The following is a 27,260-nucleotide window of genomic DNA, read 5'->3' as shown; positions in this document are numbered from 1 at the left end:
GGCAAATAAAACAAAATATTGAAGATCTATTGAAGGTCTTGCTTTGGTTATTGTTAAACATTTATTGGCAAATAAATACTATATACATTTACAATGTTGGCAAGAGATGTCTTTCTTACCGTGTATGTTTTATTTCATTGCTGCACCAGGGTTATGCACACAATGTAGCAAAGTACAGTTTTGCTTAGTATTATTATTTAATCTCATTAAAACTTGAGTTGTTGAGAAATCGTAGCGTTTCAAGAAAACAAATAAATAATGCAAGTTCTGTAAGAAAGTCTCACAAATATTGAAAGTACACAGTAATTCTTTTACGTGTTATAGCATTAAATTTTAATGCTCGAATATGAATATAAAATATCTGAGAAACTAGCCTAGAGATAGAACAAAAATGGTTTGTTCAAGAAGATAGTTTGGGTTCAAATTTGCCAACATTTCATTACCATTTCAGCTCGTGGACCCAGTTATCCAGTTTTATCCCGTTGATGGAAATGCTGTAGTGATTGGGGGCGCTGTGGGTTTCGTGCTAGAGGTCGACATCCCCGAAAACACCACTTCGTCATTTGTGGTGGATTTCTCAATGCCGATGACCCCCAGCGGGGATGCCATCCTGAGCATCTGCGAGGCAAAGGTGTTGTACAGAGGGTACAACATACCATGTGCTGCAGACCTGGTACCGGAATATTACAGAGAAGTATGAACAAATTTATTCATTTATCAAACTGTCCATTTTATATTGAAGATATGGAGATGAAATCATGTATGTACTTAATATCTTTCTCCATTTGCAACATATATAACTGCCATCCCATCTTAGAAATACATGTGCACAATAGGTCTGGCTGGTTGCATAAATTATATCCAAATTATTCAATTTTTGCCCATATATATGCCTGTAATAATTTACATAAGGAACTCTGCTTTCAAGTTGTTGTCATAAAGAGATTCAGGCTGGTAGGTAACAGCAGCAACTTATATAATGTATCATTTTGAGATGATAAAAAGAGAGTAGTTCAGGTATAAATTTTATTGAAACAATAAAATATTTTTATAGTTATTTAGTGATGAAATGAGTCAGTCGTTGGCAAAATTTGAGTGGGAGTGTTCTTAATTACTATTATAATCAACTTGCAATTTGCCAAGTCTCAGTTAGGCCAAATTTTGCGGGAAACTTGATTCTTCAAGAAAGAAGTAAGTAATATGGGTCAAATTTATTATTTTTTCTGTGACATATTTGAGCCTGAAAAATTTAGCTGTATATTTTTTTCAATCTATCTAGGATACTATTTCTGCTGATTATGCCCAATTCAACTTTGGACGGATCACAAATGTTGGACTTCGACACTTGGCAGATGACAACAAGCTGAAAATACACATCAGCGCCGAGCTTCTGGCCAGCGTCTCAAGTGAGTAGTCACCTTTTTATTGCTATGAGGAAATTTTCCTTTTTTTTTTATTTGGGATACCAGCTTTCATGCGGTTTTATATTTTGTTAAAAATCTTTCACATTCAATTTTAGAAGATGTTTATAATGCCTTCTATATGAATACCATTGACAATTTAGACAAGGTAAAAGATACAGCCGAAAATACTAAATTGAGGGTGGGTAAGTACATCACTATTTCAAATTAAGTGCTAGTGTTTTGTATGCTAGTATCATTCAGAAGTCATAGATCAAATTTGGGACAATTAGCAAAAACAGAGGATTTTCAGTTCCTTACTTGAAGAGTTTAGCTGTGAAGTTGCTGTTGTGTGTATGATGTGCATTCTGTTCTCTTGTTTGACTGTACAGTAGAACATAAAAAAGACAAACTAAAACAGGAAGAAGATAATGATACGGAGTGTTAATCTGAAATTTGACCAGTGATAGGTTCAGGGGAATTACAGAATATTACAGATTTTTGGGGCAAAAAGTGAAAGATAAATATTGCCCGAGCTGTTATAGGGGGAAGATGGGATTCACTTGTATAAAATTGACAATGTGGAGGAATAATAATTAAAGTGGGAAAAGCAAAGAACGGCATTGTCTACACATTAAACACGGTCACAGGACCGTCTGTATATAACCGTCAAGTTGGAAGAATTTGTTCTGCCGGAGAATTGAATTGTTGTTTCTAAAAATTGTAAGAATTATGTTGGGATTCCTTGCAGCAATATTTTTGAAATGATATTAGGTGAACAGAGGTAGCGTTCATGCAGTGAATCACACCTATTCTTTCTTCGCCTGCGATGGTTTACAGGTACAGTCAACGGAACAGAGTTAGACGTTACTGCAGGCGTACGGTACGAGAGGCAAGACTTCGACAATTTACTGGTTATCAGATCACCAATCGTTGCCTTTGAAAACCAACCAAAGGAATATGCCGCAACCGTTCTCCAGGTACGGTCGTATCGACTCTTTTTTATGTCTCGGCAGGAGAGTAAGGAGGTTGGGTTGTTGGTGGAGGGCGGCTGGTGGGTTATGGGGGGATGCATGAGTTGTTGCACTTATATAGATATCAATTTTGCATATGTGATTTTATTACCTATTGCTAATGTTTTGTAATATGAATGGTGGTTGGGCCTGTATTTGAACTGTTTAGTCACAGCCATTCTTGGCACTTCGTCACTAATTAGAAGTGTACTCTATATTGAATCTGCATGTAGATGGGATGGGTTGGGGGTGGGGGGATAAACAGCTCAAGTTTCAAGGTATGCAGTCTTGTATCAAATCAAGGCATTCTCCCATGACTTTTACAACATTTGAACCCGAGTCATTGGTAGCTTGTCACACCCACACACCTAAGTGTGCACAATTCAAACAGTCGCTTCTGTGACACTACAGTGCGCCACATCAATGTGTCCCTGAGGGGACATCCCATAGGGGTCCAGCCACCAAAGATAGGCAATGGAAGTAAATTGCTGCCTTGCCCAAGGACACAAACGTAATGATCTGGCCAGGAGTTGAACTACCTGCAATCCTTAGATTGCAAGTCCATGGCCTTGTAAAGCCATTTGACGGCGATACCATACCCCTGGATAGGTGTGTTCTTCTTTATTTATTATTTTCCAACTCAGATAATTCCAGCACCTACATATTAGGTAATGGTCAGTATTAACTGCAATCTATTGTGCAGTCGTATAAGCAGCATAGGCATCTCTTTAACAGTTAATTTGAGTATTCATGTGTCATGTCAATATCATCTCATTCTAAAATTCAACTGCATTCTTATCCATACATCTTCTTTTAGCCTCAGCTGAGCCTCCTAAGGCGAGGGGCCACAAACTATATTTACCCTCACACTGGTGCCGCCTTTGAAATCCGACTTCGTGTACCCCCAGGGACCACGTACAGCCCTCTCATCCTGAACATAACGACCCCTTCACTGAATGGACAGCCTCTTCTAAGCATCTGTAGGGTGGCTATCCAAGATATCGGCAAGAACTTCTACTGCTACGGGGGAAACAGGACAGAGGTCAATGGATATTCGATGGCTGGAGATGGACCGATCGATCAATACGTTATCGATCTACAGACTGTGTCAAATACCTTGACAGATGTTATGGAAGAAGGTACACACACTGTAAAATATGTATCGGTCATTGGCGAACATTCGTGTCGTATGGTCTAAGTAATTTATAGGATATTGGTTAGCTAAGTATGAAATAAGATTCATTTTTAAAAACTTATCGTATTTATAGAACCTTGACCTTGACTTGGTTGTTTGACATGAAATTAAATAAGAATATTATGCATGATAGACTCCAAAGTTGATTAAATTTAGAGTAGACTGCTCGTCCATTGGGTAACCCTTAAAGTGTACTTTCAATGGGGACTTCAGCCATGCCTTCTGTAAACCACAGAGGGCGCTGTTGGTTACAGAGGGCGCTGTGGGTCATGCAGAGGGCGCTGTCATATTAGTCTATTCTAGTTCCACGAAACTTTACATGCTGCGGTCTCTGAAGTCACTGAAAATTTCCTTGATGAAGCTTTGATGGTGGACACATGTCGTGCAAAGTACCTGCACACTGCCTAATTCACACATAGTGTGATATATTAGAACGAACATATAGTTTTTAATTCTCATAACCATCACATTTAAGAAAAAAATGTTTCCCAATATTTGTTTGGCAACTTTACACAAGGCTGCTAGTCAAAAAGTATTTCGCTTTCAAGTCCGCTCAACTGAGTTTAAGCTTTGAGCGTCAGTAACATTGTATCCAAGACACCCCGAAATGGAATTTACTGGCCACAGATACCTGTGATTCTTCTCGTAGATAATCTTGTTAATAATTAAAAAAAAAATTAAAAATATTTTCACAAGTAGCACATTTATTGAGATATGCTATGTTTACAGCACGGTACAACATCCTTTGGAGATTTTTAAGTAGATCACATGTATTAGGACCCAGTGAGCCTCTGCACAAACGCTGAAGATCTCCATTGTTATACAAGGTCTAATGTCATCTCAAATGATTAGGTTCTAATCTAAGATGGGAAGGTGAAAGCATTAATTTGAATTGTGGATTTTTTTCTTTTGAGGGGGGGGGGGGGCCAAGATTAGCAAAATTCATCATCATAATATTTTTCTGTCATATTTCAGCTGAAATTGACAGCACCTTTACGTTTGAGGTTCAAGTTCACTATGAGGATCACCCTGATCTGGTCCAAGGGATGGAAATCAATGTGACCGTGGAAGCCAATTACGGCTGGACGGGCTTTCTGACAGAAGACGTGAATTATGTATTGGAACTGGAAACACCAACAATAGAAGAAGTAAGTGAATTAATTGAAGCATAGTAGATGAAAGCCACTTTTCACGCAGAATTTTCATAAAGCATTTAGCAATAGAAGCAACCAGGAAAAAGACACGGTGGGTTGTAAATGTTTCATGCAGTCACACAGGCAAACCTTCTGTAACCAGGACCCACCAGGGTGCAACATAAAGGCAGCACAAAATATATAATACAATGGAGGATTCAAGGCTCTCTGCCAATATAACTGAAAACCCCCCCAAAAAATGAAAAATAAAAGAGGAATGCAGCTTCTACTCATGGTACTTAACATAAATTACAAAATATAATGCAAATGAATTTGACTTCCATCAATATTAAAGTAGATCTTAGAACCCACCTCCTCACAACCAGGTAGCTAGAACAGCTTTAAGCTAAATTCAACTAAAACCATGTTGACCTTGTCCAGACCAAACTAGGAGTGGAAAACAGTTACTACAACTTAATGAAGTATAAATGGAAGAACAGTGTGGTTGGGGATGTGTAGCTGAATGGAGAGGAATTTAAAAAACATTACAAATTAAAGGCATTGAAGACTCACCCCAAACCACATGCCGCCCTTTGAGAAAGTTAACTTTTCGTTGCTTGCAAGTGAAGTTTTTTTGTTGTCGCTACAAAATGCAGACTGTAATGAAAAGTGATACCTTGTTATCTTTTATCTAGACCTGAGATGTCCATCGCTGCTATGTACACTGTGTTGTAGGTATTGACCGTAGCTGCATGTATTGACTGTACACTAATGTCTAATTACCGACGGTAGCAAGCTGTGTGTATTTTCTGGGATCGATGGTGGTGTTTAACACTTCTGTTACACCTCATTCGAAACTAGGTCAGATAACCGGCATCAGACAGTTTTTTGTGCGCGAGTCTTCACTCCCTTTAATTATAAATTGTTAGTCAAGTGAGATAAGGCTTTTATAGTGGCTGAACTACTGAAGAACGAATTGGTTGGAAAGAGATTGTTTGGTTTATAGCAAATGACTAGGAGTAGAATGAATATTGGTTAGTACACTTAATTCTCTCTCTCCTAAGGTTAAAGCAAGTAGTAATTAAAAGTTCCAGAATTAACGCTGCATTTGGCTGCATTCTGATGGTCAATTTCTGGCCATTTATTTCTCAAATAACAAGTTCTTTTTTAAGCCAAAAACATTCCTAAATGTGGTTTTCACTCAACTTCAGATGGACGAGCAACCTCAGTTTGACGTATATCTGAAACCAGGACGGAAGGACGTCCTGAAGGTTGGCGACACGGCTGTCTTCTACGTGGACATCTTCACGCCCGTCGATTCTGTGGCGTCCTATCAGCTGGACGTAACAACACCCAATAACACTTTATCTATCTGTAGAAACAGAGTGTTTACCACAGGTTACAATATTCCTTGCTTCGGAAATGACATTGATGCTACATACTTATCATTCGAGGAGGATGGCCATCGAGACAGAGCACTCTTGGACCTGGGTATTGTTCGTAATACAGGTGAATCATCTCAATTTAAGATACAATACACCCAAAGAGGGGGAAGGGAAAGAGGTGGTGGGAGGGGGGGGGCAGGAAAGTGGGTTGATGAGGGAGGTACAAGTTGAACCTGCAGGCTCCACTTAATGCATGAGAGGAAGTACACTTTTATCCCTTTCGTAAGATTTCAGAAAGTTAACCATTGACTCATTAACTTATATTCAATCCATTAAATTTTCAAGGATAACACTAGTTTGTGGCCATTTTGGAGGGCGATGAGAAGGGGGAGCAGAGAATGGCAGAGAGAATGGAAGAAAGTTCTTTGATCTGTCAGTAAAATTACCTATATTTACCAAAACCACCGATTCAATTTGTGAAATGCTACGGTTGTTCGTTTGAACCTCTAGGTGCAGGAACGACTACCGACCCCAACAGAAATAGAATGATCGCCCAGGTGGTGGTCAAGCTAGAAGACTCTGGGGTGTCGTGGTTCAACCTGACCGAATGGAACAACTTGACCGCCGTAGATCAGCAGGAGCTCATTCAGAGTCAACTACAGGCGTTAGACATCGCAGCTTTGGTGGGGGAGACAAACATGTGGGGAGCAGCTCGATTGATCGAAGTGGATCCATTTCCTCAAAGCACCGATTTGGTAATTTCATTACAAACTCCGATATTTTAAAAGCCAGCTATAGTTAGGGTTTTCATATACAACGAGGGAAATGTGCAAACAACAATAGAAAGTTTGTTAAATATGCCGGAGAAAAATAAAAACATTTGACGAAAATTAAATTAAATTTATAGGTGCACTAGGCTAGCAGTCTTTGTAATCAAATAATACCTGATCAATCAAGTTTAGGTGGACATGTTTCTTAATGCAAGAAACACAAAAATATACTGTAGTCATTTTTTATGCATAAAAACTTGACAAGCATGTATGAACATGCACATTTTTGTCTCATTAGGCACCATGGCAAAATACCTAGACAAAACATCAATTACAGCAAATATGTTCATTTTTTAAAAATAAAGATAGATTCACCAGGTTATTTTGAAATGGTAAACAATTTTGTTTTTCATTTTATTGGAAACTCATTTTTCAGGAAAGTTTTTCAGAAACTTTATCAATTTTAATTCGTTTTGATTAGGTTTTAACCTAATTAACAAATATTAATTGCAATTACTACATATTTTCCATAGGTATAATTTAATTGTGTTCCTAATTTAATAATTCAAATAATGTCGTGATCATAATGACCATTGGTACAAGATTTCATTCCATCTGTCTGTGTACATTCTTTAAAAGTGATGATGAGTAAGATACAACTTTTGAAGAATAATTATGAAAAATTTATAAAAATATGTTAAAAGTTCTATGTTCATAGACTAAATCATAGCTATTAGAACCCAAATTTTCCAGTTAACCTCAATCAAAATTGTTTAACCGTTCATCACGAGCCCTTTTCGTCAAGTTTGAATCCCATTATCAATCAATTTGATGATTTTTGTCTTTTATAAGGTTGTAAAAGATTGATGAAAAACATTACATAAGGCGAACCCACTATTGGTTTCCTTCCACAGCCAACAATTCCAGAAACAGAATTTGACAAACTCACCTCGGAGACGTATGTCACCATAGGAGGGGCAGCCGTCTTCAATCTTGATGTCTACATTCCGTACGACTCCACAGCCGATTACAAGTTTGAATTTTACGGTGACCACGGTAACCCTCATCAGACCACCATATGCGAGGTCAGAGTGGTGGAATCCGGATGGAACATTCCGTGCATGAACGGCACATTTTACGACACCAAATACAGCTCCACCATGGAAGACGAAAACACCGACATGGCCTCTCTCGATGTTGGAGCTATCAATAACATGCAAGCCGACCTCGGCTTGCCTCTACTGTCATCTAAGAATAGAGTAAGTTCTTTTCTCTTGTCGATAATTAATGCTTTGTTAATTGAAAAGGCGCTTTATTATACCTCAGACAGTACATGAATACTGCAGTGGCTGATTTGCTGAAGAAGACCCCCGAGTCCACCTCGTTAGTTAGTAATTAATTTGCGTACTTTTATAGGCAATGCATATTCATCTATGTGGGGAATTGATCGTTGAAGCAAAACTCAGATCTTACAGTAGAATTCTACAATCAAGTGTGATAAGAAACAAAAACACAACCACATTGTTTGTTTGTTTGTGTGGGGGGGGGGAGTTGCTCTTATTTCTTCCAAAATAAATTGTTTTTCATAATACAGAATGTTTTGGTTACTTTGTTTTACTTTGCATTTCTCTATAAATATGAGTCGCAGATGTAGCTTTAATTGAACGTTTGTAAACTTGTGAGCATCTGATCAATTTACATTCACTGTAGTGTATCTGAAAACTGCAGCCTAGCAGAGTTTACTAAAAGGACACAAGATTAAAAAACTTTTAGGGGGCGAATCTAGACTAAATGAGAAAATAAAGGCTTTCGTTTAGTATCGTGGTACCATTTTCTGCCTCCAACTTCTTGAGTTGCATCCCTGGCAGCACTTTTCTTCAGATCAGTGAGAAAGGGTAAAAAAGAAATATTACTACTTATTATTTTTACTGATTACTAATTACCCATCTTATTTTGAATTTCTGCAAAATCTTCAACTGGCAACTGTTTTCCAATCCTGTCTGATTGAAACACTAGTGAATACTTTTTGCCAAGTTAAGCAAACTCATCTTACATGTCCCAACTGAAAATCGTATCTGTTTTTTGGCCATATCAACCGTCCGAGGATTGGAAAAGTACATTGTATGTGACTTAAAATTATGTTAACATGAAATTTAAGTTTTAATGTTAAATTAAATTGAATCTTAATTATTTTCTGCCCTCTCTGATAATGTTAATCCAAACCACTGACATATTCTTCAAGATGAAAGGCGAAAGACACAATAAAAAGGAAAATAAGTCCCAATTTTGTAGTAGTGGGCACGAAATCGAAAAATGTTTGCGAGCCCCACTTTTCCTACAGCTGCGTGTTATAGAGGCTATTTCTGATATGGTTCTTTGTTTGCGAGCCCCACTTTTCCTACAGCTGCGTGTTATAGAGGCTATTTCTGATATGGTTCTTTGTTTGCGAGCCCCACTTTTCCTACAGCTGCATGTTATAGAGGCTATTTCTGATATGGTTCTTTGTTTGCGAGCCCCACTTTTCCTACAGCTGCATACCAAAGAGGCTATTTCTGATTTGCTCTTTGTTTGAGAGCCCCACTTTTCCTACAGCTGCGTGTTATAGAGGCTATTTCTGATTGGCTCTTTGTTTGAGAGCCCCACTTTTCCTACAGCTGCGTGTTATAGAGGCTATTTCTGATTGGCTCTTTTAGGTTCGTGTACAGCTGATAGTGCGGTTGGCTCTTAATGACACTATAAACCATGGCGATGAATTTTGGCTGGGTGCTCACATCCACCTCAACAGCTTCAATGAATACAGTCTACAGACCAACTTCTTTGCTGATGAAAACGTGATCACATCTGAGGTAAATATGTCAACAATACAAAAAAAAACAGCACAGAAAATAATGGGGGGACTAATATTTCTACTTTTACAGCACACTCTTTGTACTTGGTGTGTGTCTATATCATATTTCATCATTATTGAGATATGATATCTTCGACATAATGTGCTCTTCCATTTTGAAGCAAATTTATTAAATGGTATGTTTTAATCATACCTAAAAATTTATTGTATGGACAATACCATTATTGTCTTCGGAGCAACCTCATTTTATTTATTTTTTCATTTTATTTATTTTTTCAATATATGTTTGCATCATGTTTGTAATCACTGTCATCATTTATTAAATCATATGTTGGAATCTAAAAGAGACAAAAAGTGTGCACTGATCTAATGAAGCCAATTTTTTATTTAAATTTTTGTTATATCTTAATACTTGGTAAATGTTTGAATTTAAAGAATGCGTGGAAAAGCCGGACCTATAATTCGGGTCTCTAAGAGCTACAGTATAAAAATTTATAAAGAAAGTTTCTCGTCATTTTCAGACAAGTTTTGAGCCAAAGTTCAGAGTCTACCAGTCTGCAGACAACGTGAGTATGACGGTTGGGTCCCGAGAGTGGTACAGCATCAAGATGTCATTCCCCGCGATGACTACTCCCCTCACCATCAACATCACCATGCCAACAGCTGGAGATGAAGCCTTCCTCACCATCATGGATGTTCAGCTGGATTCGGTGGGAGAAAATTTTGCCTGCTGGCATCTTTACCAAGAAGAGTTTGACCCTGTTTATGACTCCATGTTCGGTACAAGCCAAAATACCTCGGTCCTGATAGATTTCGGAGTCATCATGAACCACGGTATGTTTTGTTTCCAATGGAGTTTTTGACCCTAATAGTAGATGGTCATGATGATGGGTGGGGGAGGTTGAGTGAGGGTAGAATGATTGGGGTTTTATTTTTTTTAGCAGGATTGAAAAAAAGGGATTTGCAAATGTGCAAACACATTGACAAAGTCTTGACCAAAGATTATATAGAGAACCATACATCTGGAATTTTCATATTTTTTTATCGGGAAATAAAAGCATGTAGATTTTAAATAGGGTATTCAACCATTTGGTTTCTTCTACTTGTAAGGTATTGCTACTATTGTATGCCTGTACTAGTATACCGGTATTTTACATACTGGTAGTATAGAATTTTACTGCTCCTTCAATGTAAACAAAATAATAATAATAAATGAACTTATAAAGCGCTAAAATCTACGAAGTATTCAATAGCGCTGTACAACCCTAATAGAATGCCAACTTAAAAAAATGAGTCTTCAAGCAAGACTTGAACTGACTGAGAGTGGGAGAACTCCGCACAGATATGGGCAGACCATTCCAGAGCTTGGGCCAGGCTGATGGAAAGGCACGGTCACCATAGGTTTTCAGTTTAGTCCTGGGAACAGTGAGAGTGAGTGTATTGCTAGAACGCAAGGTATAACGAGTATTGACCTGGAAGGACAGATCGTCTTACAAATAGGAGGGTGGCATTCCATGGATGCACTTAAACACCAGGAGCAGTACTTTGAACTTAATTCTGAATTCAACTGGCAATCAGTGCACAGAATGGAGGATACTCAACGATGGTGTGTTGAAGTCATAGCAGTCTACAACAAGCCTGGCTGCGCTCATCTGCAGACGTTGCAGTCTCTGAAAAGTTATACCATAATCATATTTATAATATCAAATGACTCTAGTTTAACAAGTGTTGCTACTGAGATGATTAAAACTCCATTTACTTTTCAATCCTTTTTGTTGCATGGTGAAAAATATCAAAAGAATAAACAAAACAAAAAACTCTTCAATGAAAGAATCTGTCAAAAACGGCTATTATGGAATGACAATGAATTGGTCAATGGTCGTTCATATTGAGAATTCACAAATGCTGATAAATCACATAGATATAGCCTACCTGTACATGCGACATATTAAAAATTGTCCGTTTTGGTACACAGTTATACACTGTTACAGTGAAGTTGGTATTAATTACGCTAGCGTTCAATATAAACCTGTTCCATTGCGACCTACCTAAAGGTGTTTGGGCTGGGCTCAGTCTGTTCGACAAGTACGACTCTGATGGAAATGATGGTGCTATTGCACAATGCAGTACGTAAACAATGACAACTTACCAACTCTTCTTGTTCTTTTTTTCAGGCACCTCACACTACTACCAGTATAACCCAGGCTCAGAAGAGGACGATGACATTTGGCTATCGTTTGAAATCCAGTTGGCTGACCACTACCAATTGGTGGACGGTCAGCTGCTGGACTTTGACGTCGCCTTCGACTACAGTCAAGACCGCCAGGTGGTGAAGACCCATTACGTGGAGGTCATCAAGACAGGTAGTGAAATGCCCATGATCGATTTCAACCTGACGGTAGAGGACTTTGATATTAATGAGGTGCACCCTGGGTAAGCATTGATCTCACACACCTGGTTATAACTCTGCCTGCCCTTCAGTTAGGGTATTATAAAATAGTTGTTTGGGAAATCTCATTTTGCATTTTAAGTAGTTAAGACTAGCAAAATATGAAAGACATACATATTGGAAATTTTGAAAATTGTAAATTATATGAATATAATAATAGAGTAAATTTTTATGAAATGCAACTTTGTATGTCTAATTTTAGCATTATTTTAGCATTTTGTTTAGCTTTTTATTTTATTTTTAGCATTTTATTTTGGCATTATTTTAGCAATTTTAGCACTATTTCCTAGCTTTTTATATCGTACTTTCAAGTTATATCACCTAATATCTAGTTCGCTTTCAAATTGTGTACTTCAATATTTCATGAATTGACATGAAAATGTAACTTTTGTTTGGGAGAGTTTTCTGTGGGTGTTTAGGCAGATTGTCAAGTAAGAATTATAACTGCAAAGCATGCCAAGTGCACATTGAATAATTTAATATGAACATTTCACTTGTATAATTTGATTTTTTAATTTATTTTTTTATCACCAGTCGATTGTGCGATCTAATTAACCTCAAACAAACTCAACTCCCAAATTTGGAATATTTTAACTGAATTTTTATTGGATATTCAGCCCCAATTTTGTATACGCTCTATCTATTTGACCGATGAATTTATATCATTTCAGCGACACGGTGGCTGGAACAGTAGAGGTCAAGCACCATAACTACTCCTCGGCTCACGCCCATGCACTAATTGTTAACTTCATGCTGCCATACTATATCGAGATTGGCAGTCCTATATGGTTGGAAGGGCCCGCACTCTGTTCTGAAGTAACCAAGGAAGGGGTCAAATTTCACGTAAGTAGCCGGGATACAAATCATTGCCGTTGTTTGAGAGAACTTTGACTCTTACAGTATCTCCTAGTCCTGCTTTCCTTAAATCACTAGTTTTTATATTGTTAATCTTGTTGTATTCCTTCTTGCATACAGATTTGAGGAAAATATTGAAAGTGAAATACTCATTTGTATTTAATTTTATGCTATAAAAGTATTGAATGTCACTTTTCTCTCTTGGAACCGATATCGGTCTACAATTTTAGTTTAAGTCTACTCTAAGTAATCTAGCTCCGACTCAATTGATAGATAGTCGTTCCCTGCTTTACGAACCCAAAACTTCATTATCCCAGGAATTATTACTGGCAATCACTTTGAGAACTTTCTCCCAAAACACCGCAATAGAATTTTGGAGTATAGTCGGTGACCGTCCCTGCTACTTGAAATAACCTCTCCAATGAACTTGTACATTTGGGTTAATATTATTAACACTCAGTTTTACTGAGCTCATGCCCAAAATTTGGCACAAGAATCTTACAAACCAACTTCCAGCATTGGAAACATTCATTATCAGTTTTCAAAATTGCTGTCCTCTTTTACCAAAGATTGCTTTAACTACCAGTCATTTTTTTGAGATATATACCAGCCACTTTTGAGATATCATTGAGATATCTTCAGATTTTGAATCAGTCAAATGATCGACATGTCACCCAGTACGTCTGTCTGTCAAACTGCCCATCCATCTATCAATTTGTTGATATATTATAATTCTATTTTCAAATCTCAATTACTTAGGTTTGACCTTTATAATCTCTATTTTCATCAGTTTGAGGAAGTATTTTTCACGGACACCTTCAAAATTTGGTTCAATTTTTCGATGGATCCTTCCGGCATCATGCCAGTGGAGCCAGTGATCATCAACACGACAGTTCCAGTCGAGGTTATCTATTACCAAGCCGATGGGTTCGACGGCAACGACTCACTAATACTCGGAGAAGCGTTCAAGTCCGACACAGAGATAGTGGATCTCACCTTTACCGTTACTCGTAAGTGTCAAAGTTCAAACAAATGACTTTATCAATTTAAAAGGTCCTCGAAAATAAATATAAAATAATAATATTAAATACCATATATTAAAGTGCTGTTATCATGAAACAAAACATGCTCAAGAGCCATGTACAAACTAACCAATACCTGGAATATAAAATTACCAAACTTAAGAAAACCTACAAGTAATAACAACAGCAATAAAAGTAAAAAATGAAATAAGGCTATAAACCACAATAAAGAACATAAAAATATAAATATACATAAAAATGGGCACATTAATGTGAATAAAACAACGAATAAGGTTAATGCCCATACTCAAGCCTAAAAAGATAAGTTTTCAAATGCTTCTTAAAAGTGTCAATAGATGTGACATTTCTCAAGTGATGAGGAAGAGAATTCCAGAGTTTAAGACCTGTTGCACTGAACGAACAATCTCCATATGTGACTTTGTTAGTACGAGGAATGACTAGAGAAAGATGACTTTGGAATTGTAATGCCCTAGCTGGAGTGTAGCATTTCATCAAATCAGTCATATAACTCGGAGATTGATAATGAAGAATGCAAAAAACCTGCAGAATGAGCTTGTAATTTATCCGGGCAATGTATTGGCAACCAATGCAGGTCTCCGAGTACTGGAGTGATGTGTTCGTAACAACAGGTTCTGGTGACAATTCTGGCAGCCGAAAATAATGATCGACAACTAATTCAGGCTGTGGTCTGCTACGAAAGTGTAAATAGTCACTGGGCCATGTTCAAACTTATATTCGTTAACAGATTTGTAGAGCCCACTCTCCACATAAAGGTCAGAAAGCATAACGAGTATGCAAAGCCGTTTAGAATTTAATTTGTTTTTAATTCTTGGCTTCCGTTTTGAACAGCTTGTGAGGATGCTTTGGGTATGGAAAGCGGTCAGATTCTAGACTGTCAGATAACAGCCAGCAGCTTCCAGGAGACGCCCACAAACCCATACCCTCCGACTAAAGCAAGGTTCAACTCGGATTCTGGCTGGGCGCCTGGGGTCAGAAATGGCAAACCGTTCTCAGGAAACGATTATATACAGGTAACTAACTATGGATCCTGTACGCTCTCTGTCCATTAACTATTTGTAAATATAAATTTTGAAATTTTTCCGATTCAGTTTCCAAAAATTCAGGGGTAACTTGAAATTGATTCGTACAACCTCTGAAACCAATATACAAAACACCACCTGTGGATGTCAGGTTAATCTGTGAGGTCCTATGAATTCCAAAGCAAATCCTGTTATGCAAAGGTTATGTCTTCTCACTAACAGCGTTTTATGCGAAAACGTTGTGGAATGTTCACTGACTTGAGGTTAGAATTTCATTTTTATTTCCATTTAGAGATTTTGTGACTATTTATAGCCTCTGTTTTATCCATTCAAGATTGTTTTTTGCCCCTTGTGTGTGTGTATGTAAGTAATTTTTGTGCAATTTTATATTTTAGTATATTAGCATATTAAAGGCATTGAAATTTCGCGCACAAAGAAACGTCTCATACTGGTAATCTGACCTAGTTTCAAATGAGGAGTAACAGAAGTGTTAGACACCACCATCGATCCCAGAAAAATCACACACAGCTTGCTACCGTTGGGTAATTAGACACTAGTGCACAGTCAATACATTCAGATACGGTCAATACTCATAACACAGTGTACATAGCAGCGATAGACATCTCAGGTCTAGATAATAGATAGCCAAGTATCACGATTCATTACTGTCTGCGTTTTGTAGCGACACGAAAAAAACTTCACTTGTAAGCAATGGAAAGTTAACTTTTTCAGATGGCTGCACACAGTTTAGGGCGAGTCTTCAATGCCTTTAAGTATCATCTGTAATATTTTCATATTTACAACAAATCTTGTTCTTTCTCGTCAAAGATTGCTTTTGGTGCCACGTATCGCATCTCTGGGATTATGATGCAAAAAGCTTGGAACAACACCATATACTGCGATACATTCCGTGTGAGTTACAGCGAAGAAGGAATCGTATGGACTGACTATCAGGAGGCTGGATCGACTGTGGTAATTACACTTAGGTTTCGAGTAAATGGTTCAAGTAAGCTCAGGGCAGGACCGTCTAACTGGTATGCTGCATGTACGAATGTGGTGGAAGCCGATTGGAAGTGTTCGGGTTGACTTTGATGGATTTATTAAAGTAGTTGATATTAACCTTCATTTTACTCACTACAAATCCATTTCATTAAATTTGCAAAAATTAAACTCTCATGTTGCTGTATATGTTTGATTAATACCTATTTGAAAATATGTTTGATCAAAACATTATTCAAAACTCTAAGGTATGAAGTACTCCCCTGCAAGTTTAACCTTCACTTGTTGAAACACTATCTTAGGGAGGAGTAAATTTCTTTATTTTGGGTAATATGTGGTAGAATTTGGTTATTATAAGTTTATGGATAATTGGCAGCTACATGTAAAAGGGCTGCTTTAATTAACTATTGTAAGATTCTTGAAATCTTGTAGTTTTGTTATAAATACCTTATAAACTGAGAATATATTTGAATGCATGTGCACTTCTTTGTTGGCCTGTTACTTAATTACAGATCAACCCTCCCTCCCTCCCCCAATCTATTTAGTAACTGTGTTTTGTAGTTTGCAAATTGATATTTCGCCCTGGAAATCACCATGTGAGCAAAGTACGTGTAGCCTTTTACATATTTAAGTTACATGCAGGTAAAACATGTCTATTTTTTGTTTGTTTATTTGTGATATTTGCGTTAGCTAATTGGTTTAATATCAGAATACTCCGGAAGAACCTTAATTCATCTCAAATAAAAAAATATATATAAGGAAAGTTACAGTATCAAACTGTTTTTTCTGTTTGGTCTAGATTTTTACAAATTCTTGGACTCAAGCCGAGGGTAACGACACTCACGATGACTACTCCTTTACCTCGTTCTCCAACCTCTTCAACGCGCGCTACCTCCGGATCCTTCCCCAGACCTCCTCCAACGATACTAACTATCCTGTTATGAGATTTGAAGTTTACGGATGCAAGTTTGATTTTGAGTCACACGACTTAACCAGTGAGTCAGAGATTTAGTTACAGTTTGGAGTGGTCACTAATTTGTTCTGCCGTGAGACTTGAGGTTGATGGATGCGATTTGAGTTCTCATGATATAAAAATCAGTAAGCTAAAGTCATAAGGATTTTCGATTAATGACTGTATATCCTGGTAAGAGATCTGAAGTTTATATGAAGAAAAGACTGATTTTGAGTCATATGACTTAACCAGTCATTTCAAAAGGTTAATTTCTTTTGTTTGCTAACTATCTTCAAAATAAAACTGTCAGCAATCTGCTTATCCACTAAAGAGCCTGTGTAAGAGAATGTTTAAAATTAAGAGGGACTGACGTTTCGATCCTAGCAGGATCTTCTTCAGAGGCTGAATGACAAGTTAGAGCAACAGAAGGGACAAATACACACATAATACAGACAGGTTAATGAGCAGGGTGAACACAAAAGAGATGTAAGGGGATTAGTAGACACGGGAGGGAGAGAAGAAAGTAACCAACAGGGGGAAGAGGTAGGGGATATAGCCTACTGTAGACAGACAAAGAGAGGTTTAAGGGAAGAGGGTAGGGAGTAAACTTGAGAAGGACAAAGACAGAAAACTATCATGTTAGATATGAGATTTGAAGTTTATGGATGATAACAGTTTGATGTTTGTCACATGACTAAATCAGTAAATCAGATTCTTAGTTTCTATTGGTTTTTACATATCTGACTTTAATATGTTAAAGAGGTTATGAAATGGAAAAAAAATTCTTTCTCATCGTATTCTGTACACTCGTAGCTTTCCAATGATACCCAATTTGTGTCAAACGAAGCTTGCATCCTCGAGGAATAAACGATAAAAAATTCGAGGGTAATAAAAACTTTCGAAAAATTGTTGTATTTACGGTAATGCGCGTGACGTCAGTCGAGGAACTCGAGCTCACTTACGAGACGCTATGTTTACATTCTTAAACGTCTGAGAACACACAACATTACACTGTTGCAGCACTCCGTAGTAATTGAGATTTGGTGTTTGGAGTTTTTTTTTTACGTAAATTTATCTTGTTACTGTTAAATATGCGGAGCCGATATGTGGTATCAGGTTGCTCCACCACAAGTAAAGATGGATTTCTACTGCAAGCTTTTCCAAAAGATGACAGAAATCGAAGAATTTGAACACGACTCGCTCAAAACACTACACATACACAACGTTACGAGTGCCTGTAGGCCTATACTGTTGCCAAAGTACTTGTTATGACCATAGCCTAGGCCTCCTTGATACAGCAAATGACGATTTTTTGTTGGTTACCTAATATTTTGCACAAAACTTAAAGCCAGTTGGTTTTAGAACAATCAATTCTAGATCTGGAAGTTTTCTTTTGTGGTAAAACTGGCGTTGTGTTGTGATTTTACGTAACAGTTGGGTGATACAATTACACGGGCTAGCGTGTTATACAACATCTATCAGTTAGGTCTAGGGCCATGTTACCAGTACTACTATAGGGTTGCACTGTAACAGAATGTCACATTTTCCTTGCACTGTAAGACACAAAATTCTAGAAGCTTCGCTACGAAGTTAAGTAGCAGGATCATCGACATTCGAGATAATTTAAATCATATGAAGGTCTTAATAACGGTGGTTTTGTTTATGCTCAACCGACCAGTTTGGGTTCAGGGTCGTCCAACCGTTCTGCTCCGGGACTTCGCACAGCAGCGACGCGTCTCGGCCATCGGGATCGTTTTACAATTCTTCTGCAAGGGGCTCAATTGATAGGGAAAAACACCGAGATTATCTTCATCACCCTAAAAACTATTTCCTCCTCTTCTTCCTCAAGAAAATAATTTTAGTCAAAGCTTACGAATGTCCTGAGAGGTGAAGTCCTATTTCCTCGGAATCGGAAGATTCAGGAGAAGACAATTGATGAGAAGAGTGTTGTGGTTACATGTTTTAAACTGTATAACGCCGTATCGATAAACAGCGGGGAGTCGGCTTTGGCTGAATTGGTTCCTTTGATGACGTCAGATGAACTGCGGTGGGCAGCTTTGCTTTTTTTTACGAGTGGCAGCTCGAGAGGTCTCTAGGGAATACTTTGACAGCGAATTTCTGGCGTTTGAAGCCATATTTACGGAAAGTTGTGCATGGGTAGTGTTGTAGTAATGTAGATAAACCATTCCAAGACATGAACAATTTTCATTTCATAACCTCTTTAAATTGTTGGGTTGATGATGATGACCCCATTCATGTATTCCATTGCACCTTTCAAATTTGCATAATTAATACAGACAATGGAATAGTCACAAGCTATATTCTAGTAACTTGAAGCTTTCACTTGTTTCAAGTTTCATAAAATAGTTTAATATTTCTTTTACATACAGGTGCTTGTCCTGTGAAGAGTTATCCATGTAAGTATATCAGTTTTCTTGTCCTTCTTTATAATTAAAAACTTTTCTTTATAATCATATAACAGATCTAAAAAAAAATCAAAAGGGTAGCTTACCCAAAAAGTAATTTTCTATAATAATTTCTGTGTGTAATAGACATATAACATTACGATTCATTGCAGTGACTACTGCCATAACAGATCTAAAGAATTCAAAAGTGTAGCTTTGCTATATTTCACAAAGCAAGTGAAATATTTGTCAATTAAGCGCACTTAAAGTGTTAAAGTAAATACATCTTTAGTTAGTCTTGCATTTACATTTAGTGGGGAGGGGGAGGGGTGAGTGATCGAAGGGGAGGGGTTGGTGATTAGGTGGTTGTAAACTGATTTATATTTAAATTTGTATTTAAATAATTAAATACACTTTTATGTCAATCCTGTTCGATAGATGGCGAATTTTTCTCTCTTCTCTTCCAGATGGTATCAACTACTACGAAAGAGGTTTTATCTTTGATGAAATCAGTCAAACAGTGTTCGTTTGCATGCTGGAGTATGTTGAGTAAGTATACTGTACATCATCAAATGTGAGCAGTCTTCAATCCCTTCACCCATTAAAATATAAAGCAAAGAATGGATATAAATCTAAAAGAGCAAAGAGTTGTTTTTGTTTTAGAACAAGATGTATACTATAAGTACGGACCAAGTTACAACTCAAGGTTTCAAGAAGCATGTTGCTTGTTGTAACTAGTCATTTAAAAGTCATTCTTTTGAGAAATGAAATTGATTAGTTTTAGGTTAAATGACTATAAATTGTACTTATGCTGAATTGTTGGTTTATGTCACCTTTATCAACAGCGGTCCAACAAGATGCTCATACTCTAAAGATGTGGGAGTTACTTGGGAAAGTGAGTTATCTTGTCATTTTAATCTGTTGGTCACTTAATATTCCTTCAAATTCCCAACTGAACATATCAGTGCAGTACATCATTCTATTAACTGTTTCAGGTTGGGCTCATGCTAGTAAGATGGTCTCTATTCTTCCTTCATGGATATTTTGTGAGATAAATTTTATTTCATCTGGTCGACAGTATGTTGTAATATAATGAATATCTGTGGAAGCAATCTATTATACCCAGCCACTTTATAAAATATCGATCAACTGTGTTAAACGATTTAAGCCGAAGACGAACTTTTGATATAATATTTGAGATAAAGTCAGTAAATGGATCATTTGGACGTCTTTTACCCCATATCAAATCTTACCATTTAGCCATTTGTTCCTCTGTAATATTGCAATATCTAATTTCACTTACAAATACAGCATGGTTTGTTAACCCAATTGCCAAAGACGTTTAGACAGGCCTTTCAATACGGTATATAAAAACTGGGTGGCAAGATTTATGTCTTAGAGATAGATATAAGCATATTTTGCCACAACCCGTACAAAGAGACGATATACCTCCTTCAAACATCATACCGTCTAAAAGAAGTAAACTTAAAGACATGACACAATCTTCTTTCAGTGCTACATGACTATTTGAATGTTTCAATTTGGTCGCAAGAAGACTTCTTCATGTCTCTGTTCAAGCTGCCACTGCACCTTTAAAATTATCCCCTCTGTCCCCCCCCCCCCCCATTTCTCGTCTTACTTCTTCAATCAGAGTGGTTACTGTGAAATATCTTGCCTTTATACTTTCATGTCACAGGTATCGACAACAACGTGGCAAACATAAATTTCCTACACAAGGAAACCCAGGAACTGTTTGGTCTCTCCCAAAATGGTCAAGCTGTCATGTTCAGCAATGACCTCGGGGACAGTTGGTATTCAATCAACAACGACTACTTTGAGGAGGTACTCCTGGACAAGTCCTCGATCATAGAAGCCACCGTGGTACCATGGTTGGACTTTGACGAGGACCCCGAGCTGGATTTTCTGTTTTCTGGCGATACCCTGGAGGGTACCTTCATCCGCTTGGACAGGAACGGTGAGGGAGAGGGCGCAGAGCAAACAGTCACTTCACGTTACAGAGAGAGGACCACTCTGGTACCAGCCACAGGAGTTTCTGATGGAGTAACCTTCGATGGTGACTCCGGGACCGCCTCGGCACCTGTGGGTACCAATGCTCAAGCTGGAGATATGACCTCCGATTCCAATTCCGTGGCGACACGGTCAAGTCCGTCGACAGCAGGTGCAGATGGCGCTACGACCATCGGAAAGTTGGCAACCACGGAAGAGATGATGGGATCCACAGAAGAGATAGTGGCGACCACCGAAGAAATGGTGGCGACCACCGAAGAGATGGTGGTGACCACCAAAAAGATGATGGCGACCACAGAAGGGATGGTGGCGACCACAGAAGAGATGGTGGCGACCACCAAAGAGACGGTGACGATGATGGAAGAAGTGTCTGCAGTAGGGATGATAGCTACGATAAGAGAGAGTACCACAAGTGGGTTCAGCAGTGCCACTGACAACAGCACCTATACCATGATGACAGCTTCACCAGATGATCCTACCTCTGAAAGTCTGGAAGGCACCACACCAGCGCCAGCAGCAGCTTCCACGGTGGCCAAACTCATGACTACCATGGGTGTCACCACGGGTATGGCAGAAACTACACCAGAGTATACCACACCATACGGCTACTGGCTGATCCCACCTCAAAATCGAACATTCCTCGAAATCGCTGGTAAGAGTCATTTTTTCTTTTATTTGTCTGTTTATATAGAGAGATGGCTCTGTTTCATATGTTTGTATGTTTTTGTTTATTTGTTTGCTTGTAGCACCAGCAATACCGCTTCATTTGATGATAATAATAATACAAATAGGAATTAGTTCGGTGTTGATTGATTTTTTAATTTTTTATTTTATGGTTAAGCCATAACACAGTCTAAAAAAAAAAAACTAAAATCTGTTACTCCATGCACTGGTCCATGAAGTGGAGAGGTTTTTTTAGTTGGAATCTTGAAAAGTGAACCGACATTCCCAAAGGAAACTGGTGGTTAAACTAAGATTAGATGTGGAACACCCATCACTTAATATACCTGCCTTCTCTTTTCTAATACATTATTCTGCTGTATTGTAATTGTAATTTTGGTAAAGCTATATGGACTAATACATGTCTCTTTGCTGATATGAATCTATTTTTCAAACAACTAAACAACTTTGTATTAGTCATAATAGTCAACATGAAAGTTAAAATCAAAGCATATCTTTCTTATTTTTATTTCCTTTAAGTTTACACTTTTGTGTGTGTGCGAGGGTGTGTTTGTGTGTGTATCCTCCTCCCCCCCCATCCCCCTCCACCTAAGTACATGATTCCTGCTGTCTTAGGAGATCAAAATAAAATAAAACTGTTAGCAAACTGCTTATCCACTAGAGAGCCTGTGTAGGAGAATGTGTAAAAGTAAGCTGGCCTGACGTTTCGATCCTAGCAGGATCTTCTTCAAAGGCTAAATGACAAGTAACAGTAACAGAAGGGACAAATACACACACAGAAAACAGACAGGTTAATGAGCACAGTGAACACAGTGAGATAGATGAAAGGGGATTATAAGTGGACAATGGATGGTGAGAAGAAAGCAACAGGGAAAGAGGAGAGGTAGGAGAAGATGGCAGTATTACAGTTAGCATAATGCATTCCTTTTTTTCTTCCTTTTTTTCCAGCTGGTTTAACAGGTCTGTTCTGGAGAAATGTTACTGTGGAAGGCAATGAAACAATGACAACAGAATGGACACTGATGGGGGAGTGGTTTTACCCTTAAACTGAAAGATTTTAGTGTTATTGCCAATCTTGTTTACTCACGTTTAAAGTCCACAAATTATTTTATATAACTTTCATTTTCTTGCTCTTTCTCTCTCTCTCACTCAAATAAACAAACAAGTGGGCATTAGCTATTTTCTAGATAAAGATGTGAAGTCACTTTTTTTTGAGGTCATCAGACAAAAGAACTACCTCAAACCAACAGGATCTTTTCTTTGAATTTCTGACAAATTGGGACGATTCTTTCAAATCTAAATATGATATCATATCTGAGCTTTGTACATTTCATTAAAGAAACTTTCATTATATATATGGGTGGTGTAGGTACGTAGGTGGATGTATTCCCATTTGAGTCACGGGGAGGGGGGGGAAAGGCCCCAAACCTGAATCCACCCTCCCCTGGGTGTGCTGCCCCCCCCACCCCGGCAGACTGGGTTTTACTCGCAAGCAATCTAACCTCCAGGGTCTCATAAGCAAGGCATGAAATGAAAATATTTTTTAACAGCTGGGAAATGCATGCAAACGATCAGAAGATGACCTTACTGCAACAGCAGCCCACAGAAGTATGGTTATGCATCATGGTGGAATATGTTGTTGTTTTAAGAGACCACAGCTCATCAATACAACAGTTAATTATACATGGCATTCAGTCATTTTTGGATTTGTTTACTACAGTGTAATGGTTGGGCTTTGTATTTATACTACATGTAACATTCATGACTCATTTGTTTGATGTTCACTATAGCACCACTGTGAGAGGAACGATAATGTATGTGTGGCCTGCTTATGTGTACCCCATCAGTGAATGGAAACATAGGCGTAGGAGCCTAATTTTATTTGGGGGGGCTGTAACGACTTGCCCGAAAAATATAACCAACATTTTTCGCGCACTCCGCGCTCGTTCAACATCTTAATGTGCTATCGTATAGGCATTCATCGCTTATTACATCACATGCCGATAACCGATGAATGCCTATATGACATGCACAGTAAGATGTTAAACGCGCGTAGAGCGCACGAAAAATGTTGGTTTTATTTTCCGTGTTATTACCCTTCCATATTGGTTATAAATATTGGGGAAGCCGTTACAATACTAACGATCATAATAATATCAGTTTAACCATTGAAAAACACATTGCAAATTATTCTTCTTTCAGTAGGTGCCCGAAAAATTATCAGCATATTGCCCGAATTTTCACCAAAAATTTTGGTTGGGGGGGCTGCAGCCCCCCAGCCTCCTATGCCTATGAATGGAAATATTGTATCCTACATAAGTGGTTAGAACTTTAGAGGGGTGATGGATGCTGTCTCTCCCTCACCATTAAGTGCATGGTCAAGTGACCAGGAATGAAAGGGGTTGGGCAGGAGAGGGGGGTTTGGAATGAGCGCTTACTACCTAGTTCTCTTGAAATTTGATGGAAAAAAAACGAAAGGGGTATCCATCTGCAATTGTCCGTTGCCATTTTTCAATTAATGAGATGTATGACATGTGTGCACTACCCAATCACTAAATTAATTTTTAAAATATTCCTTGTTTCCGCACTGACTTTATTTACATGTCAGCGGCAAGATAACGAAGGATCTTGTGTCCCAGATCCCGAAATAGGATATTGATTCTAAGCAGTCTGTGAGAGTTATATACATTATTTCCAAGATTATGTTAGTTTGGTTTAAATGATGATTGGGTAAATTAAGGTAAAGAATATTATGTAAAAAGTCACATTCAAAACTTTCTGTATATTATCTGTAGAAAATACTATCTGTAGAAATATATTAAAATATGTAGGTATGTGAAAATGTCAGTGTCCTGTAAAATATAGAAGATATCAAAGCTGATCAGTTTGTTTGTTTTGTTTCTTGCTAAAAATGTCAATGTTAAAGGGCGGGGAGGGTGGAGAGTTAAAAACGATCCTTCAATTTTGTGCTTGAAAACCTCAAAGGTTACTTTTCATAACTTAAAGGAAGTGATGACTCGCGCACAAAGAAACGTCTAATGCCGGTAATCTGACCTAGTTTCGAATGAGGTGTAACAGAAGTGTTAGACACCACCATTAATCCCAGAAAATACACACAGCTATCTACCGTCGGTAATTAGACACTAGTGTACAGTCAATACATACAGCTACGGTCAATACCCACAACACAGTGTACATAGCAGCGATATGGACATCTTAGGTTTAGATAAAAGATGACAAGGTATCACGTTTCATTACTGTCTGCATTTTGTAGTGACAAGAAGAAAACTTCACTTGCAAGCAACGGAAAGTTAACTTTTTCACAAGGCGGCACGCGGTTTGGGGCGAGTCTTTAATGCCTTTAAAGTGCCTGTTTTGTAATGAAATGGTGCCCTTTTCCATTTTTGTAATGGAAATATGCCCCCCCCCCCTTTCCCCTGTAAAATCTTACATGTGATTTCACGGTTTCCCCCTCAAATCGAAACCAAGTCACGTATCCCAATGCCATTCGAATTAAGTTTGTGAACACTCTTTCTGCCGCCTCTGTTCAAAAACCCTCTAACAAATGTCATACCTATATTTACTCAACAAAACTATAATTGAGCGACGGAAAACTTAACTGGAAGACATTATAACGGATTGAAATTTAACAGCAAAGTGATCCTTGGCTTGTACGGGAAGCTCGAATCAGTGACGTCATATGATCACATGGTAAGATTTACGACGCTCGATGTTTCAGAAGAGACATTTTCTACAAGGTTTTTTAACGATTATCTTGATAAGAAATCACAAGTTATTTGCCCAATGCAATAGACAGCAATTTAAGCCTTTCGTTGTCTTACTCCCTTTGATTGGCTTATCATCTCCTTATTAATTTAGAGGCGCTACAAGTTTAGAGGGACCTCATTTTTCACTAGGCCTACTTATACAAGTGACATTTCTCACGTTTCTGATATGTATCCGTCTGTGTAAGTAAAATAACAACGGATAACTTGTGACTAGGAACTAAACAATCGAAAACTAGAGCAAACTTACATCTTCAACTAGAACGGGATTCGAACCCTGTACATTCATCCGCCCCTCTTGCCGAAAAAAAAAAAAAAGGTTTTTCTTGTTGAAACCAAAGTATAAGAAAAACGTAATTAAATAGTCCCCTCAAATTTTGTTGAGGAACCAGGTGAGCGAAAAAGTAGTTAAAAGTGCTTTTGTTTAAAAAAAAATGTAATTTACGGTGGTACAGAATGCACAGAGGATCTATTTGTTGAGGCGTTTTGAAATAATTTTGCGGGTGCCCCATCTAGACAATGTCACACGTCCCACTGACCTTCGGAATTCCGTTCCTCTAGGCTCCATCCGGCTACCCCTCCCCATACTCATAGTACTATTCAAGCCTCCTCTGCCACCTGAGCAAGAAATTGACAGTCAAGCCGATCACTTAGTCTAGACCGTGACAGGGGCGTAGCGGAATTTGCCAAGGGAGGGGCGAACCTGAAGGCAAACTTTTGGAGCCGTAGATTCGGCACTGGAAACTATCTAAGCGAAGCGCCACGATGAGTTGGCGCGAAGCGTAGAAGAAAATTTTGGCCGAAAATGCAGGCTCCCAGATCGCTGGTAATGGCACTTCCCAGGCCTTGTAAGTTGCATCTAAGCATTTTCTATTTTTAAATTACTAGCTATATCATAAAAACATACAAAAAAAATTGCTCAAGGGGGGGGGGGGGTCGCCCCCTTCGCCCTCCCTCTTCGCTACGAGCCTGGACCGTGAAAACTTCGGAAGTGCGTAAATAACCTTTTAAAAGATAAGTACACTAAAAATAATACTTAAAATACACTTAAGAAGTGAACCTCTTGCCCCGGCCATTATCTACGCAAGAGCTAAACGTGAATAGCATCAATATATTTGTTTATTATAAAGTTGGTATTTATGCCACGAGTGAAATCGTTTCCATAGTAACTTACCATCAAGGTTGCATCACGTATGGCGGCTATATTTGCATACACGTCAGTGTTGCATATTAGTTTGCGTAAACAACAGCATGGGAGAACGTTCTAGACTCGTCGGTC

General features: G+C 38.1%; 1 protein-coding gene across 2 annotated transcripts in view; it reads left to right on the top strand.

Moving 5' to 3' along the window:
- The window catches only part of LOC139962075 (uncharacterized), a 41,047-nt gene extending 15,970 nt beyond the window's left edge, over positions 1-25,077 (top strand). For both annotated transcript variants that reach the window (XM_071961926.1, XM_071961927.1), the window contains 21 exons: positions 452-694; positions 1,280-1,406; positions 2,241-2,380; positions 3,231-3,552; positions 4,584-4,756; positions 5,953-6,250; positions 6,637-6,881; positions 7,811-8,155; positions 9,590-9,742; positions 10,266-10,578; positions 11,919-12,177; positions 12,865-13,036; positions 13,839-14,058; positions 14,941-15,122; positions 15,960-16,103; positions 16,930-17,125; positions 19,473-19,499; positions 19,955-20,036; positions 20,333-20,382; positions 21,184-22,167; positions 23,145-25,077. In XM_071961926.1, coding sequence (XP_071818027.1) covers positions 452-694; positions 1,280-1,406; positions 2,241-2,380; positions 3,231-3,552; positions 4,584-4,756; positions 5,953-6,250; positions 6,637-6,881; positions 7,811-8,155; positions 9,590-9,742; positions 10,266-10,578; positions 11,919-12,177; positions 12,865-13,036; positions 13,839-14,058; positions 14,941-15,122; positions 15,960-16,103; positions 16,930-17,125; positions 19,473-19,499; positions 19,955-20,036; positions 20,333-20,382; positions 21,184-22,167; positions 23,145-23,242 — 4,773 coding nt within the window. In that variant the 3' untranslated portion in view covers positions 23,243-25,077. The remainder of the gene's footprint in view (positions 1-451; positions 695-1,279; positions 1,407-2,240; positions 2,381-3,230; positions 3,553-4,583; positions 4,757-5,952; positions 6,251-6,636; positions 6,882-7,810; positions 8,156-9,589; positions 9,743-10,265; positions 10,579-11,918; positions 12,178-12,864; positions 13,037-13,838; positions 14,059-14,940; positions 15,123-15,959; positions 16,104-16,929; positions 17,126-19,472; positions 19,500-19,954; positions 20,037-20,332; positions 20,383-21,183; positions 22,168-23,144) is intronic.
- The last annotated feature ends 2,183 nt before the right edge of the window (positions 25,078-27,260 follow it).

The sequence above is a fragment of the Apostichopus japonicus genome, chromosome 20, assembly GCF_037975245.1.
Source record: "Apostichopus japonicus isolate 1M-3 chromosome 20, ASM3797524v1, whole genome shotgun sequence".
Classification (NCBI taxonomy): Eukaryota; Metazoa; Echinodermata; class Holothuroidea; order Aspidochirotida; family Stichopodidae; genus Apostichopus; species Apostichopus japonicus.
The sequence above is the reverse complement of the archived record's forward strand: the minus strand, read 5'-3'. Positions and strand labels throughout refer to the sequence as shown.